The sequence below is a fragment of the Cyprinus carpio genome, chromosome B4, assembly GCF_018340385.1.
Source record: "Cyprinus carpio isolate SPL01 chromosome B4, ASM1834038v1, whole genome shotgun sequence".
NCBI classification, from domain to species: domain Eukaryota; kingdom Metazoa; phylum Chordata; class Actinopteri; order Cypriniformes; family Cyprinidae; genus Cyprinus; species Cyprinus carpio.
Genome location: NC_056600.1, coordinates 3,857,812 through 3,873,043, shown reverse-complemented (window position 1 = coordinate 3,873,043; position 15,232 = coordinate 3,857,812). Strand labels below are relative to the sequence as shown.

Sequence of the window (15,232 nt, the reverse complement as noted above, 5' to 3'; positions counted from 1 at the left end):
TTCTTCATAACAAATGCTATACTGAGTTTTTTTTTTTTTTTTTTTAAAGTCATTATTTACCTGGTAATGATTAATAGGCTAGTCTTATTAAAACAAATGCTACAGTTAAGAACTATGGTACATGGCCTTCAGATATTCCAAAAGATGGCATAGATTAATACATAAATAGATTTATTGCCTATAAACAATATCAATATAAGAAAATGTTAAGTTAGATTGACTTCCCATGGCATGTTGAATTAGAACATTCTGTCAAACTATAGCCTATAAGTGCCTTAACAATAGGCTTTAAAATACATTACATTTGTATCCTATGTAAACAAGTAATTGTTAACTATGATGTTACTTTATTGCACCAACTTTGCATAGATTATAGCACAAAATACCGTTTCACAAAAATAAACATAAGCAAACAAACAAATAAATAAACCTTATGAGCAGCGCGAGTAACATGACCCGATTTAGGACACTCTACTAAAAACCGTAAAGAGAAGTCACATTTCCCTTTGTGTGGTTGGGAGGCCGTCTCCTCCGTTCCTCCGTCCCAGTCCGGGTACGCGCACTTTTGCAAACGAAATATCAGGTTTTTCCCAAACTTCAACACCCTTGCCCCATTCTCCACACTGTGGCGGGACGAGCCAACAACCCAGAACACTCTAGTAACAATTGGGGTCGGAGCAGTCTAGTTCATGGAGGAAGGGAAAACACGCGCTAGCAAGCGGCCCATGGACGGCCCCGGCATCCTGGCCCAAAGAAATGGACAACGAACCCTTCCTGCCCTGGGAACCACCACAAAATACAGCCTGGCTCAACTTCCTAGGTGTGCCCCATCACAGACCTAACAACCTAGCAGGGCGGCGAAGTGAGTTCTTCAGACACTCGCCACATATATATATAATATAGATATATGTATATATATATATATATATAATATAATATATATATATATATATATATATATATATAGTTCATATTAAAAGTTTTCCATCATCCTGGATTTACAAAGCAAGTCAAACACACTGCTTTACTCTTACTTCAGCCTGTCTCAGAGAATTTCTTTCTGTGAACATGATATAATACACCTCCTAAGGCCATTCCTTTATTATTTCAGCACAGAATCATTTGAGAAGAGGATAGAGCTCTGTTACGGAGTTAAACGCTTGCCGCTGCACTCCATTTTAAGATTCACCGTCACGCCGCCGACTTACAAGGGGATTTGTTTTACACAACACAATTATCATCACTTTTTTCCCCAGCTCGTCTGAATGCACGCTTCCACAATCTCTCCTCCCGCTCCATCCATCTCACCACACTAATCTAAAAATAAGCGTATGTAGGGAGCCACTGGAGCGGGTGTAATTGTGGCTGAGCTGCCGATTACCCCTCGGCGGCAGGCAGTGATGCTCCAAGTTGGACGTCTGCCTTTGTATCAACTTCCATTTACTGATTCTGTGGCCTCTTTGCTCTTCAAAAGCTTCTGCGTGTGCATACATACTGTATGAACTATGGGTATGTTTGAAATGGCATACTGGCATGCATACTAGCGATGATTCAGCACATACTGAATATTCAACTGAACTAGAGCACCCTAGCAACCACCCAGAACACCACAGAAACAGCCTAGAATACCATAGGAACCACCCAGAATGCCCCAGTTACCACCCAAACCACTCCAGTAACCAGCAAAAATACCCTTGCAATGACCTAACTACCCTGAACATCCCAAACATTACCTAGCAATTACTCAAAAATGCCTTAGCAACCACCCAGAATGCCCCAACACTCTAGCAACTACCAAAACACCCTGGAAACAACTCAGAACACCCTAACTCTCCTGAACTTCCTGAACAAGAAATCACCTAGAATCTATGCAGAATAAAATAAAATTAAGAACATGAATTATTATTACTATTATTATTATTATGTGATCAAAATAATAATAATACTAATAATAATAATAATTATTATTATTATTAGTAGTAGTAGTAGTAGTATTATGATAAATGTAAAATAATGGGGAAAAAAGTTTATGGCCTATAAGAAATATTTATTAGTATGTGTATTTCAAATTCCATTAGCAGGTGTGACAAAAAAGGAATTTTGGACACTCTCACAATCATGTAAGAACAATGAAACATACTACTCACTGAAGCATTCTGTGCACCATTTCACCTACTATTTTAAATATTAGTATGCATTAGTGCACATTCCAAACATTCATTTTAATGCACTCATAAACTTCATTCATACCATCTCACACAAATACACGTGCATATTACAACCCTGCACACTTCTAAAAGGCTTCTTCTGGACCTCTATGCACACTCATCCATTTCTTCTCATTCACCCATCATAATTGGCCAGCACTGTGTCCATTATTACACACTGGCTAGTGGTTAATGCAGTGTGTGTGTGGTCTGTGAAGGAACAGAGGAAGTGCAGTGACGGGCAGTAATGAGAGAGCTCCATTTCTGGTGACTTAACTCATCAATCGGCGCTAAGATGTAATTGTTCCACAGTACCAGTAGACTCAGACACTTTAATGAGGAACCTTTCACTTTCCCCGTGATATCGGCCATGGCCAAACGCCAAGACGTCCAAGATATTCATCAACCATTACCCCTCAATAGCACAGGACTCTGTGTGAGTGTGTTCCTTATATGTGCAAAAAGGTGAATCTCACAAAAACATCTCCAGGTCACATTACACCATAAATTCATAATTGCTCATTTTTCTATGTTATTTTATTTAAATAAGAGTAAATAAGTTTAATTAAATAATAAGTTTTTGTATGGTTACATTATTTTTATGACATATAGATTAAACCCCTTAAAACTAAATTTTCATTATCACAATGCATCATGGTCATGGCCACACACAACATATATTTACTGTATATACAATGTAAAATGTTATTTTATTATTACTCTCAATATTATTATTATTTATTTCAATTTATTATTATTTATATTATTATTACTATTTTTATTTATTATTGATCTTATATTTAATTGTCAGCATGGTAATATATACAAAATATTTGTAATTAAGTTTTACAATTTTGCATTATGGTAATGAGAATTTAAAGGAAGTTAAAAAAATTGTTTTACGATAATAATGCCACAATAAAAAATATCACAATCATATTAATATTGAGATTCTATGACATCAGACTATTTTCATCATTCTAATGGTGCTTCCTAAGTCATTACTATTTTTTTTTATTATTATTGCATATTTATTGATTTGAACAACCCCTTACCCTAAATATTAACCCAGAGTATTAAATGGTCAGTCAGCAACCACCCAAACCACCTTAGCAACCACATGGCAACATCCTAGCAATCCCCAGCAACACTTTAAAATCATGCCAGGAATTTTTGTCTAGAGCTGTAGTCAAGTCCAGCTTTGTGGAGTCCAAGACAAGTCCAAGACCAGGACTAGTCGAGACCGAGTCAAGACCAAGTCCAAGTCCAAAAGTTTTTAGTCCAAGTCAAGACCGAGTCCAAATAAGAGAGAAAAAAAAGGATCCTCTTCAAGACCACATACTTAACTACTGATAATGTACAGTATGTGATGCAAGAGACAGCATATCTCCTATTCTAAGAAAATAATTTCATATTATTATTTGTAATGATCAAAAAGCATGTGCAAAGTAACAATTCTGTAGGACAGGGGTCTCCAAACTAGATCCTGGAGCTAAACTCTGCAGGACACTGGCCCTCTAGGACAGAGTTTGGAGCTGTAGGGTCAAATTATTTTTATGTACTTTATTTACATTTTATTTACTTTATAATGCTGCTGTTTGCTGACATTATGTCTGTGGTCAAAAATTAAAATGACTGATGCCTTGGCGCAGCGCACACACATTCAAAGCTCGGGACATGACACATGCGCACGGTTAAAGCTAGAAGGGATACATTTGGCTCTACTGGGCATGCGCACAAAAATACAGAGTCATTTTTGTTATACTGTACAACATTAATTAGTATTTCATAATTGTAAAGGGTAAGTCTAAGGCTGGGGTAGGTGTAGAAGTTAATAAAACACAATCTAACAGGTAGAAAATTAAATTAGAAACATCTAAACTTTTTAGAATGCAGCGAGTGCACCGCTGGTCATGTGACAAGAATCAACGAATCAGCTTCATCCTTTCCCGTAACAAAATTAAAAGCTAAGCCAAGATGGAGAAACAGCTGATCACAGCTGTACAAGGATAGCCATTTTTTAAATGAATATATTAGCAGAGCTACTGCAAGGGATTTTTAGTGCTGGAAATCCATTTATCCTTTGCTGGAACTTCTGCGTCTTCATGGAGAGCAGGACATGGTTGCTTAGCAATGGCAGACGCCACGGGAGCACAAGCATAGAGAGCAGGCTACAGAGTGCTTTGGAAAAATGTAGAAATCGGCGCGCCTAGAATTTTCCACACGTTTTCAGGCGCAACATGCAAATGTGGTTTTGTTTTGAAGAAGCAAAACTAATTTTGCTGGACTTGGTTGAGACCGACAAGTCCGAGTGCAAACACCAACGAGTCCGAGACAAGTCTGAGACGATAGAAAAATGTCTCGAGTCCGGACTCGAGTCCGTACTACAGCCCTAGTTTTGTCTGTCCACAGACCAGTGCTCATTGCTCACGAATGACAAAAAATGTAAACATCTAGTCTTTTTTGTAGACTATTTCTCCCATTTCTCACAGTAGGAATCATTTTGTCTGGATCCTGCAAAGAAAACATAAAATAGAACAGGCTACACACTGGTGAATGAAGCAGTGCATACAAAGACTTCAGTCTGTGAGGCATGGCTTTGGGAACGTGCCATTAACAACAGACCATGAAAAGTGTCATCATAATAAATGTCCGGTGTCCAGCATTGAGAGGCAATGCAATCTCTAAACAAGCCTAATGCTGATCTATTGCAATGTAAATCAGCATTCATTCACACATTCAGCACAATTCACCACTTGGATCTGTCCGTAAATGTTTTTTATGTTTCCGATTTCTTGAAATGCAGCCCACGTAGAGCAGATTGTTACACTCTAATGGCACTAAAACCATTGAGCTGAATCACTAACTGATATTGAACAACATTGTACTTCAAATAGAGCTGAATGTGAGCATGTTGCAAAGTTTAATAAGCATAAAAATGATCAATAAAGATTAAGAATTTTTTACTTCGCCGGAATGGTACAAAACTAGATAAAGGTTTAGGTATTTGCTATGTAAACACACACACACACACACAAAGATTTGAAAAGGCTTAATGGTCATGGTCAAAAAGTGCCCGTATTTGTAACAAAACTTGTTTAGATTCATTGCTTTGATTTTCTCACCATTTTAGAGTAAAATAAGTTTTGGGAAATATAAACTTGATATAAAACTTAAAAGTAGTATTTTTGTGAACTTTACATAATACTTAACTTTCAGTGAAAAAAGTTTTAAAAAATAAAAAAACGCTTACGAGGCAAGCATGTGCTGGTCCGAACGGACAACACAGCGACCGTTGCGTACATCAACCGACAAGGTGGTCTGCGCACCCGTCGCATGTCACAACTTGTCCGCCACCTCCATCTTTGGAGTCGGAAGGTTCTGAAGTCACTTCGTGCCGTTCACATTCCGGGCCTGCTCAACCGTACAGCCGACGAGCTGTCTCGAGCAATGCTCCTGGGAGAATGGCGACTCCATCCCCTGACGGTCCAGCTGATTTGGAGACGGTTCGGAGCCGCTCAGGTAGACCTGTTTGCTTCTCCAGAGACCACTGCCAGTTGTTCTCCCTGACCGAGGGAACTCTCAGCACGGACGCACTGGCACACAGCTGGCCGCGGGGCTTACGCAAATATGCGTTTCCCCCAGTGAGCCTTCTCGCACAGACACTGTGCAAAGTCTGGGAGGACGAGGAGCAAGTCTTGCTAGTGGCGCTGTATTGGCCCACTCGGACCTGGTTCCCTGAACTAGTGCTCCTCGCGACAGCCCCTCCTTGGCCGATTCCTCTGAGGAAGGATCTACTGACTCAGAGACGGGGCACCATTTGGGCACCCGCGTCCAGACCTTTGGAAACTCCATGTCTGGTCCCTGGACGGGACGCGGAGGTTCTAGGTGACCTACCCCAGGAGGTAGTGAACACCATCACTTCGGCAAGAGCCGAAGTGGAACCTGTTCGTCGAGTGGTGTTCTTCTTGCCGAGAAGACCCCTGAAGATGCCTGATTGCAGTCATGCTTTCCTTTCTGCAGCAAGGGCTGGAGCGAAGGCTGTCTCCTTCCATCCTCAAAGTCCAGGTTGCTGCTATTGCTGCGTACCATGACCCCATGAATGGGAAGTCTTTAGGTAAGCATGACCTTGTCATCAGGTTCCTTAGAGGGGCCAGGAGGTTAAATCCTTCCCGGCCCCCCTCCATACCCTCTTGGGACCGGACTCTGGTGCTAAAATCATTACAGCAGGGCCCATTCAAGCCTTTGCATTCAGTTGAGCCAAAGTTTCTTTCATTGAAAACTCTGCTCCTGCTTGCACTGGCATCCATGAAGAGGGTAGGGGACCTGCACGCATTTTCAGTCGACGATTCGTGCCTAGAGTTTGGGCCAGCTGACTCCCAGGTAATCCTGAGGCCCCAGCCTGGCTAAGTGCCCAAGGTTCCCATTACACCCTTCAAAGACCAAGTGGTGAACCTGCAAGCACTGCCCCTGGAGAAGGCAGACCCAGCCCTGGCTTTGCTCTGTCCCGTCTGAGACTTGAGATGCTACATAGACTGGACACAAAGCTTCAGGACCTCAGACCAGCTCTTTGTCTGTTACGGAGCCCGGCAGAAGGGGAATCCCATCTCTAAGCAGAGGATGGCCCACTGGATTGTGGATGCCATAACCCTGGCTTATCAGGCACAGGGTGTGCCCTGCCTGTTCAGGTTGCGAGCTCACTCAACTAGAAGTGTCTAGCTCCTGGGCGCTGGCTCGTGGTGCCTTGCTGACAGATATTTGTAGAGCTGCAGGCTGGGCGACCCCTAACACGTTTGCTAGGTTCTATAGCCTTCGTGTAGAGCCGGTATCCTCCTGTGTTCTCACCTCAAACGGGTAGTGGCACAGAGAGGCCCCGGTTAGTGTCAGCTTGCTTAAATTGCTCCAGAGTGTCAGTACTGTAGACCCTGTTGAGATCCTCCATCACCCTAGGCAGCTGGACGCGGCGGAATGTCTGGCGCCAGGCCTTCATGATGAATCCGTGAGAACTGTGGAAGGCTGGGTTCCATATTGAGACCTAAGCGGTACTCGTATGCGTATAGTCCACGGTATAGCCTTAGAGCCCGTATTCCCCGGCAGACTTCTGCCTTTCCAGAGGGTTGGAATCACCTCACTGGAAGGGGCAGCACCCATGGCGCTTTGGTAGGGATCCCATTTTCGTTGGTCACCGACGTGGCATCGAGAGTGACCGACTGAAAGGGAACGTCTCAGTTATGTATGGTAACCCTCGTTCCCTGAAGGAGGGAACGGAGACGTCACGTCCCGTCCCCACAGTTGCTGTACCACCATTGAGCAGCCGGGTCGCCGGCTCGGCTCCTCAGCGAAAACCTGGTATGCATTGCACCTGCTGCCTTCTTATACTCACACTGTGATCAGCGGCAGCTGGATGCAATAATTGCATTCCAATGTGCATTGGCTCATTTAGTTAACACTCAAAGTAGATTGGTCTATCGAAGTGATATCCCAATTAGTCGGTCACCGACGTGACGTCTCCGTTCCCTCCTTCAGGGAACGAGGGTTACCATACGTAACCGAGATGTTTTTACTTAAGAAACTTTAATGTCTTTTAAAAATCTTTAAAAGTTTAAAACAGTTTTTGGTTGCTATCAGTTTGCATTCATTCTTAGCTCTCGCTCTCTCATTGTTTTTGTCCATATCTGCTTCATTGCAGCAGCATCATGATGTTATTTGAGGTTCTTGTGTCAGGACTCTGAGGAACTCTTAATGTGCGGGAGTTTTTGATTCTCTCCAGGAGGGTGTCAATAACAGCAAAGTGTCTGCAGCGGACCGTGGGATCAAGCAGGCGGCCCATCTCATGCTGCTGAGAAAGGTTACTACAGCTCAAAAAAAGAGGCACGGGATCGTTAAACAGCCCCTTTTGGCGGCTATAGCCTTTTCCCAGAAAGCTCGAGGGCAGAGTCAGAGTGATTTTTATTTTTATTTCCTTTTTCTGTTTCTAGTGGTAAATTGTATTGCTGAGAGGTTGCTCAGGAGACAAAACAAGAGTTCTCAGTTATGTTTCATATAACTATTAACTTTATAACATATACAGTATAAGAGATATATCTCTTTTGAAACTCTAGAGAAAACGTTCTTGGGTCTTCATGTTAGGAGATAATCAAAAGTCTCCATTTATTCGCTATTGATCTCACTGACGTCTTAGAAAAATCTCATAAAAAAACCTGTGGAAAAAGTGGTAAAACTGTTATTTGGACCAGTTCTTTGAAATTAACCCTCAAAGATCGAGACAGCTGCCTGCGGCTAAAAATAACTATTGTTCTTAAAGGGATAGTTCACCCAAAAATGAAAATTCTGTCGGTAATTACTCACCCTCGTGTCGTTCCAAACCCGTAAGACCTTCGTCAATCTTTGGAACACAATTTAAGATATTTTTGATGAAATCTGAGAGCTTTCAGACCCTCCCATAGACAACAAGAGTCTTTACACGATCAAGACACTGAAAAGTACTGAATTTTCATTTTTGGGTGAACTATCCCATTAAATGTTTAATAACTTTTGAACCGCTAATCCTATTCTCCGCTGTTCGGAGAGATCTCATTTGTTTTATTTGGATATTCAGGAAGTCGTAGCCTAGTGGTTAGAGAGTTTGACTCCTAACCCTAAGGTTGTGGGTTTGAGTCTCAGGTTGGCAATACCACGACTGAGGTGTCCTTAAGCAAGGCACCAAACCCCCAACTGCTCCCCGGGCGCCGCAGCATAAATGGCTGCCCACTTCTCCCGGTGTGTGTTCACAGTGTGTGTGTGTGTTCACTGCTGTGTGTGTGCACTTTGGATGGGTTAAATGCAGAGTGCGAATTCTGAGTATGGGTCACCATACTTGGCTGTATGTCATGTCACTTTTCACTTTTACTTTTCAGAGGCTCCGTAGTGTATGTGATTACGTCATCACATTTTGACAACATTGATTTGGCAGAAGAAATCAATGCATTTCGTTCCTCTGAGCCAAACAGGAACGATTGTTGATGCTTAGTCCCACCCCCGTGCCCAGATTGGTTCAAACTGTCCCATATTCAACCAATAAACATAGGTTTTGTTCTTCTGAACCACCATTTAGGATATTTCTTTGGGAATTTGAACAAATGCACAATGAAAGTAAAGTCTGTTGTGCATGCATGAAAACAAACACAAAATAACACATTTGCATGAGAAAGCACAGAAAAACACACGACTGAGCACTTTGACATAAAACAAACCAAAAACAAGGATGAAACAGTAGAACATATTGGATAAAGCACTGGAATTTATGTCATTATGTCTATTTTTTCTATTTTCTCACTCATTTTGTGTGTAGTTTGTGAAACATTTGCACTGTTGGTATTTTTGTTGCAGAAGACAATTTGTGCAACTGTTTTCACTATTAGCTGCACCGTTTGTGTTTGTTGTTGTTCATACTCAGATTGAAAATATATTTTTCTGAAAAAAAAAGTCACTTTTTTTTTTTTTTTTTTTACTGTGTTTTGTTTTTATATAAGACTGATTCTATTTTTTTTTTCTCCCAAAACGATTTTTGGACACATCTACATCTATATTGTTGGTCAAATAAATAGACCTGTTTTTCACTGAAAAGTGCCTATAACACTATTGTAATAAATGGCTATAACTTGCTTGGGGGATGTTATGTGACGACAAAACACCCAAATACAACTTTCTCGAAAAATCCAAACTTCAGGAGTTTCTGTTTAAGTACACAGTAAAAAAACACCCAATTGTTTCTTGCGTTTTTCTTAAAATTCTGGAAATTCATTAATTCTTAGAGAAAACAAAAATAAAATTGAGACTTTAAATTAGTTAGACTGAAACTTCAAGTTCTCCTGTTTATAATAATATATGGCACTTAATTTTGACTGCTAGAATATGTCTTAAAAAAAACTAAGAAAGTGCAGGCGTGTCAGATGCCCCTAAAATATTCTAGGTCTTTAAGGGTTAACTCAAAGAACTAGTCTGACTTTCCCATTTGACTGAGGGAATGGATTACAGAATGGATAATAATGTAGTAAATAATGTTCAGTTTCTTGCACAGACAAATTGTTTGACTTTATAAGATGTCAATGTATCACCAGAAGCCACGGGTTTTCATGTTGCACTTTTTTTGACTCTTAAAGTGATGGTAGCATTGATGTACATTTTATGAATCACCAAGGGCTGTGGTTTCAGCTAACAATCTTCTTTACTCTTCTACTGAAACAAGTCACCTACATCTGTGGCCTGGAGGATAGATTTGATAAAAAATATTGCCTGTTTTGAAACAATTGTCACACAGAAATGTCTAGTAAATTCACAAATAATTAAAAAGAAATTGAAAGTAACACATTGAATTAAACATGAAATTAAGCAACTGAAATCATGTTTTCTTGTAAAACATACTCCAATAATCGTTATATTTACCATTTGTAAAAATATTTTATTTTTATTATAATTTATGTAACAAAAATGTTTTTTTTTTATGATTTAATTATAATAAACCTGTTCTATGTAAATAAACATATACATATAGAATATTAAATTCTAAGTTTATATCTCACAATGTCACAATTACCTTTTGGTAACACTTTATTTTGATTTTCTACTTTAGACATTCTACTAACAGTAAGTAACTTTGCAACTAAATGTCAACTGGCAGTCATTAGAGTATTAGTACACTGTCTTTTTAATATCTTCTTACACTTTATTTTGATGGGTCCACAACATACAACATACTGACTATAAGAAACTTTGCAAGTATATGTTAACTTATTCTACTAACCCTAAACTGTGAGAGTTAGTAGACGTGCAGTTGCAAATGAGTGAGAATTAGTTGACATGTGGTTGCAAAGTTACTTATAGTTAGTTGAATGTGTATCAAGTGTAACCTACCTTTTTTTTTCATATTGGAAATGGGCTTTCATTGCTTTCTATATGAATATATATTTTAAAACATAATTCATTCCTGTGATGCAAAGCTGAATTTTCAGCATCATCACGCCAGTCTTCACTGTTACATGACTCTTCAGAAATCATTCTAAAATGCTGACTTGCTACTCATGAAACAGGAAGACAAAACATTTATCCTCCAATTATTGGCAGCACACCACAATCATTTTAAGTCTAAAATGATTACTTCATCGAAATGTGCAATCAATACACTTACGCAATCATACTTACACAGCAGAATAACAGAAACCAGGTCTCTTTCTCTAATGACATTTCTGGTCACATTCACGAATGCACATGCTGTCAGTGAATTGTCCGTATCTGTCTTTCACTTCAAACACAGTCGATGAGGAACACAAGGTGGTGGAACAAAAAACCCAGGTTGCATTGCCCGCAAGAAAGCAAATTAATGAGGTTTTAATGGTCCCACGCAGCCCTGCCACCTTAATCGCTCAACAGCAGTTATGCAAATGACACAACTTGAAGGCAAACATAAGCAGATGATAACAAAACGCTGGAGTTGGGGGATTGAAAAATGAAAGAGTAACGAAGACGCACAGAGCAAAACTAATATTTAAATGAATCGTTTGATATGGTTTCAAAGAGAATGTTTAACTCCTTTTGTTTCAACATGATTCAAGGCACACAAGGGAAACGAAAACAGTCAATCACGCACAGCTCTTGCCTCACGAGTTATAATGCTCTCGAGTTATTAAGAGGCATGTGGAACATTAAGAAAAAATATGAGCACCCCTGCATGTGCTTAACTCACATTTTCCGGTCTCTGCTTTGATGCATGTGTGATGATGTTAAGGGTCACTGAGGGGTGTCGTAAGACTACGCTGCAACTTGGCAGAGAAATGGCAAACACAACGAGAGGGAAGAACGGCGATCTGTGATTGCGTGCATGAATGAAGCTGGAAATCTGAAAAATGAGTGAAAACACTTGAATATGTACAGACAAGTGCTTGGTGGCTAAAATGAGAAGCTGCATCGGCAATAGACATGCCCACGGTGCCACAAAGTTAAATATGGCATCACACTTCCGTTATTATGGCTTTAATGCACATTATACTTTATAAGGCTTTAAGGAATAGTTGAAAAATTTGAATTCTTTCATCATTTATTCACTCTTGTGTTGCAAAAAAACATTCTTTCATTGAACACAAAATTCTATTTTGTTCCATTCTAATGTCATTGGTTCTTGCACGTTTCACAACATTGACTACGTTTACATGCGCACCAATAATGCAATTATTTCCAATAATCAGAGTAAGGACATAATTGCATTCTGATGTTTACATGTCAAGAGTAAAGCTCTTCACTCCCATTTACATGCAATTTACATTATTTTTATTATTTGCAAAGAATTGTGGTTAATTTTTTAATGCCATTATTCACATACCCCACTGCACAGAACAAATGATGGACTCAGAAAGAGCAGGTGTTTTAATTTAGGCCTATTTATGTCTAATGTAAAACACTTTTGTATGGTTGTATTCCATGCTGTTTCAGCGCCATAGAAATGTGACGGCAATTCGTTTGCCTATGTTACCGTCACATTCTACTTACCGTTTCTGGATGAGGGTAAGGAACAGAGACTGGTGGCGAGTTTTGTTTTTCCTTAATGCGTTGCTTTCTTCCCCTTCATCATTTCTAATCTGCGTATTATTACAGGTGTATGTCACATCATTCATGTATGTCACGAGCACATGCGCACTTTGGTCAGAGCAGCAAAACTGTGATTAAGGTGTTTACATGCTTGTATATTTCAATTAAAATCTGCGTAATTTTATAAATATATACAGTATACAGTACTGTATAATATTAAATATAAAAATATTTATGAAGTCATATATAGTAACATTTTTAATGTCCTTACTGTATTTGTATTTAATGCACCCTTGCTGAATAAAACTAATCATTTATTCCATAAAAATTGCCTTACTGGGCCCAAACTTTTTAACGGTATTTACAACTAAGTATCTGTTAAGCATTATAGGCAGAACCCGAAAGTTGACTTGTACTTGACCAACTTAAATCAGTGAACATCACTCTTGAAACTTGATTTAGATTTGGCCCTGAAAAACCTGCGACTTGTGAACATGTCAGATTGTTGTTCAGCTGAAGATCCAAGCACTCACCATTGAAATTAACATTCCGGATGTATCCCAGCAGCTCCTTTCCGTTGATATTGCTCATGCGGGGGCACAGGCCGGGGTATCCAAAGCAATAGTCCCTGTGCATGCGGTGAAGCGCGTGTGCCATGGCATAAACCGCATCCATCACAAACTGCACCTTGCCTTCCTGCTCGTAACTGGAGTCACGGCCCACCTTCTCCAGACCTGCACAAACACATACAAAACACACATCCTGAACAAACACTGTCTTTTGAGAGCTCAGCATAAGATGTTTCACTTGGAGAATCCACTCTTGCAGATGCAGTAATTCTCTTCTTAATAAATTGCTATTAAATGTTTCTCAAATGAATCCACTCATTAGAGTAATTAGCTAATCAAATCCTCGAGGAGGCGCGTGCGCCAGCCATCTGATGCACACGTTTTGCCCGTTAAAGCAGCAAAAATGCGTTCTTTCCAAACAAATATTTTCTTCCATATCTCTCGAGATGGGAAAAGTAATATCACGGCTGCCGTTCAGAACAAATATTCCAGCTGTTGTTGTGCGAAAATTCAATTTGGCTCGGGCATCTATGATTATTTCTCTCATAATCATCAGAGCGCTTTCCAACTTGGTGTATTTTAGCATCGGATGCCTCAGGGAAGATCTTTCTTCTCCCACCACGGTTTTCGACACAACGAAGGATAAATAAAACGTGGGCAAGGTGAATTAGCAAGACCTGGAGTCCTCCATCGTTTCTGCTGTCAGCAAGGAATTAATAGGCTCCTGTAAATGAAATCCAATCCACTTTTATAGCGCTTTCAGAGCAAAGGGAAAATGATGCATTTGGTCTTCCAAAAACTAGATGGATTACCCGACCTGAACAGTGTGATTAATACGACACAAACTGACTCCCAGTGTCCAAACAAGGTGAACATCAGGTTTATTTGTGGTCACACCTCCACAATGACAGACCATTCACAATCAAAATCATGAACTATGTTCGGAAAGCAATACTAGCTGGAAGCCTACTGGTGAAACATATTGGTGAATATTTAAAACAAATAACATATAATAAATTTTAATATATAATAGCATAAATAATGTTATAAATAAAATAAAAATAGAAAATTAATATCATCCTGAATACATTTCTACAATATACATAAAATAATATAAACCTGAGTATAATATAATTAAGTAATTTAAAATATTATAAAATATATATAATATAACATAACAATAATTATGTAAATTTCTATATATAATACAAATAATGCATGTATAAAATAATACAAACCTAAATATATTATAAATACATATCTAATATAAATATAATATATAATAAATAAAATATATTTAAAATTTTCAACATTCTATATACCAGGTTAAGACACAAAACTAGACTAACAATTCAAATACTATATTTGAATATTTAAAATAAATAATATTATAAATAATATAAGCAATAAATGATGCAATAAATTTTTTTTATCATTTTACATTACAAAAGTTACACACACATATGTAAGTATACATAAAACATTAATATAATATAATATAATATAATATAATATAATATAATATAATTACAAATAATATAACACATATGTAAGTATACATAAAACATTAATATAATATAATATAATATAATATAATATAATATAATATAATAATATTGCAGTATTCAGTAAATAGAGAGCTAGTATTTTTGTTTGTTGTAAATTTATTCATTCAGCAGATGCTTTCATCCAAAGCGACTTACATATGAGGAAACATACAAACATGAGCGATTACTCACAAGCAGCCAATACCAGCAATGCCACAATACACAAGTTCACGAGCTGCCTCGATTCAGAGCTGGAGCTGAGGGGCTTTGGGTGATAATACAATAATCATACAACAATGTCCTGTTTTTATGCTTATTACGGTATGTGTGCAGGCTTTTCTGTGTCTCT

General features: G+C 38.7%; 1 protein-coding gene across 3 annotated transcripts in view; it reads right to left on the bottom strand.

The window, feature by feature from the left end:
* LOC109104261 (metabotropic glutamate receptor 8-like) overlaps positions 1–15,232 on the bottom strand; it is a 189,148-nt gene that overhangs the window by 24,991 nt on the left and 148,925 nt on the right. For all 3 annotated transcript variants that reach the window (XM_042721648.1, XM_042721649.1, XM_042721650.1), the window contains one exon: positions 13,301–13,501. In XM_042721648.1, coding sequence (XP_042577582.1) covers positions 13,301–13,501 — 201 coding nt within the window. The remainder of the gene's footprint in view (positions 1–13,300; positions 13,502–15,232) is intronic.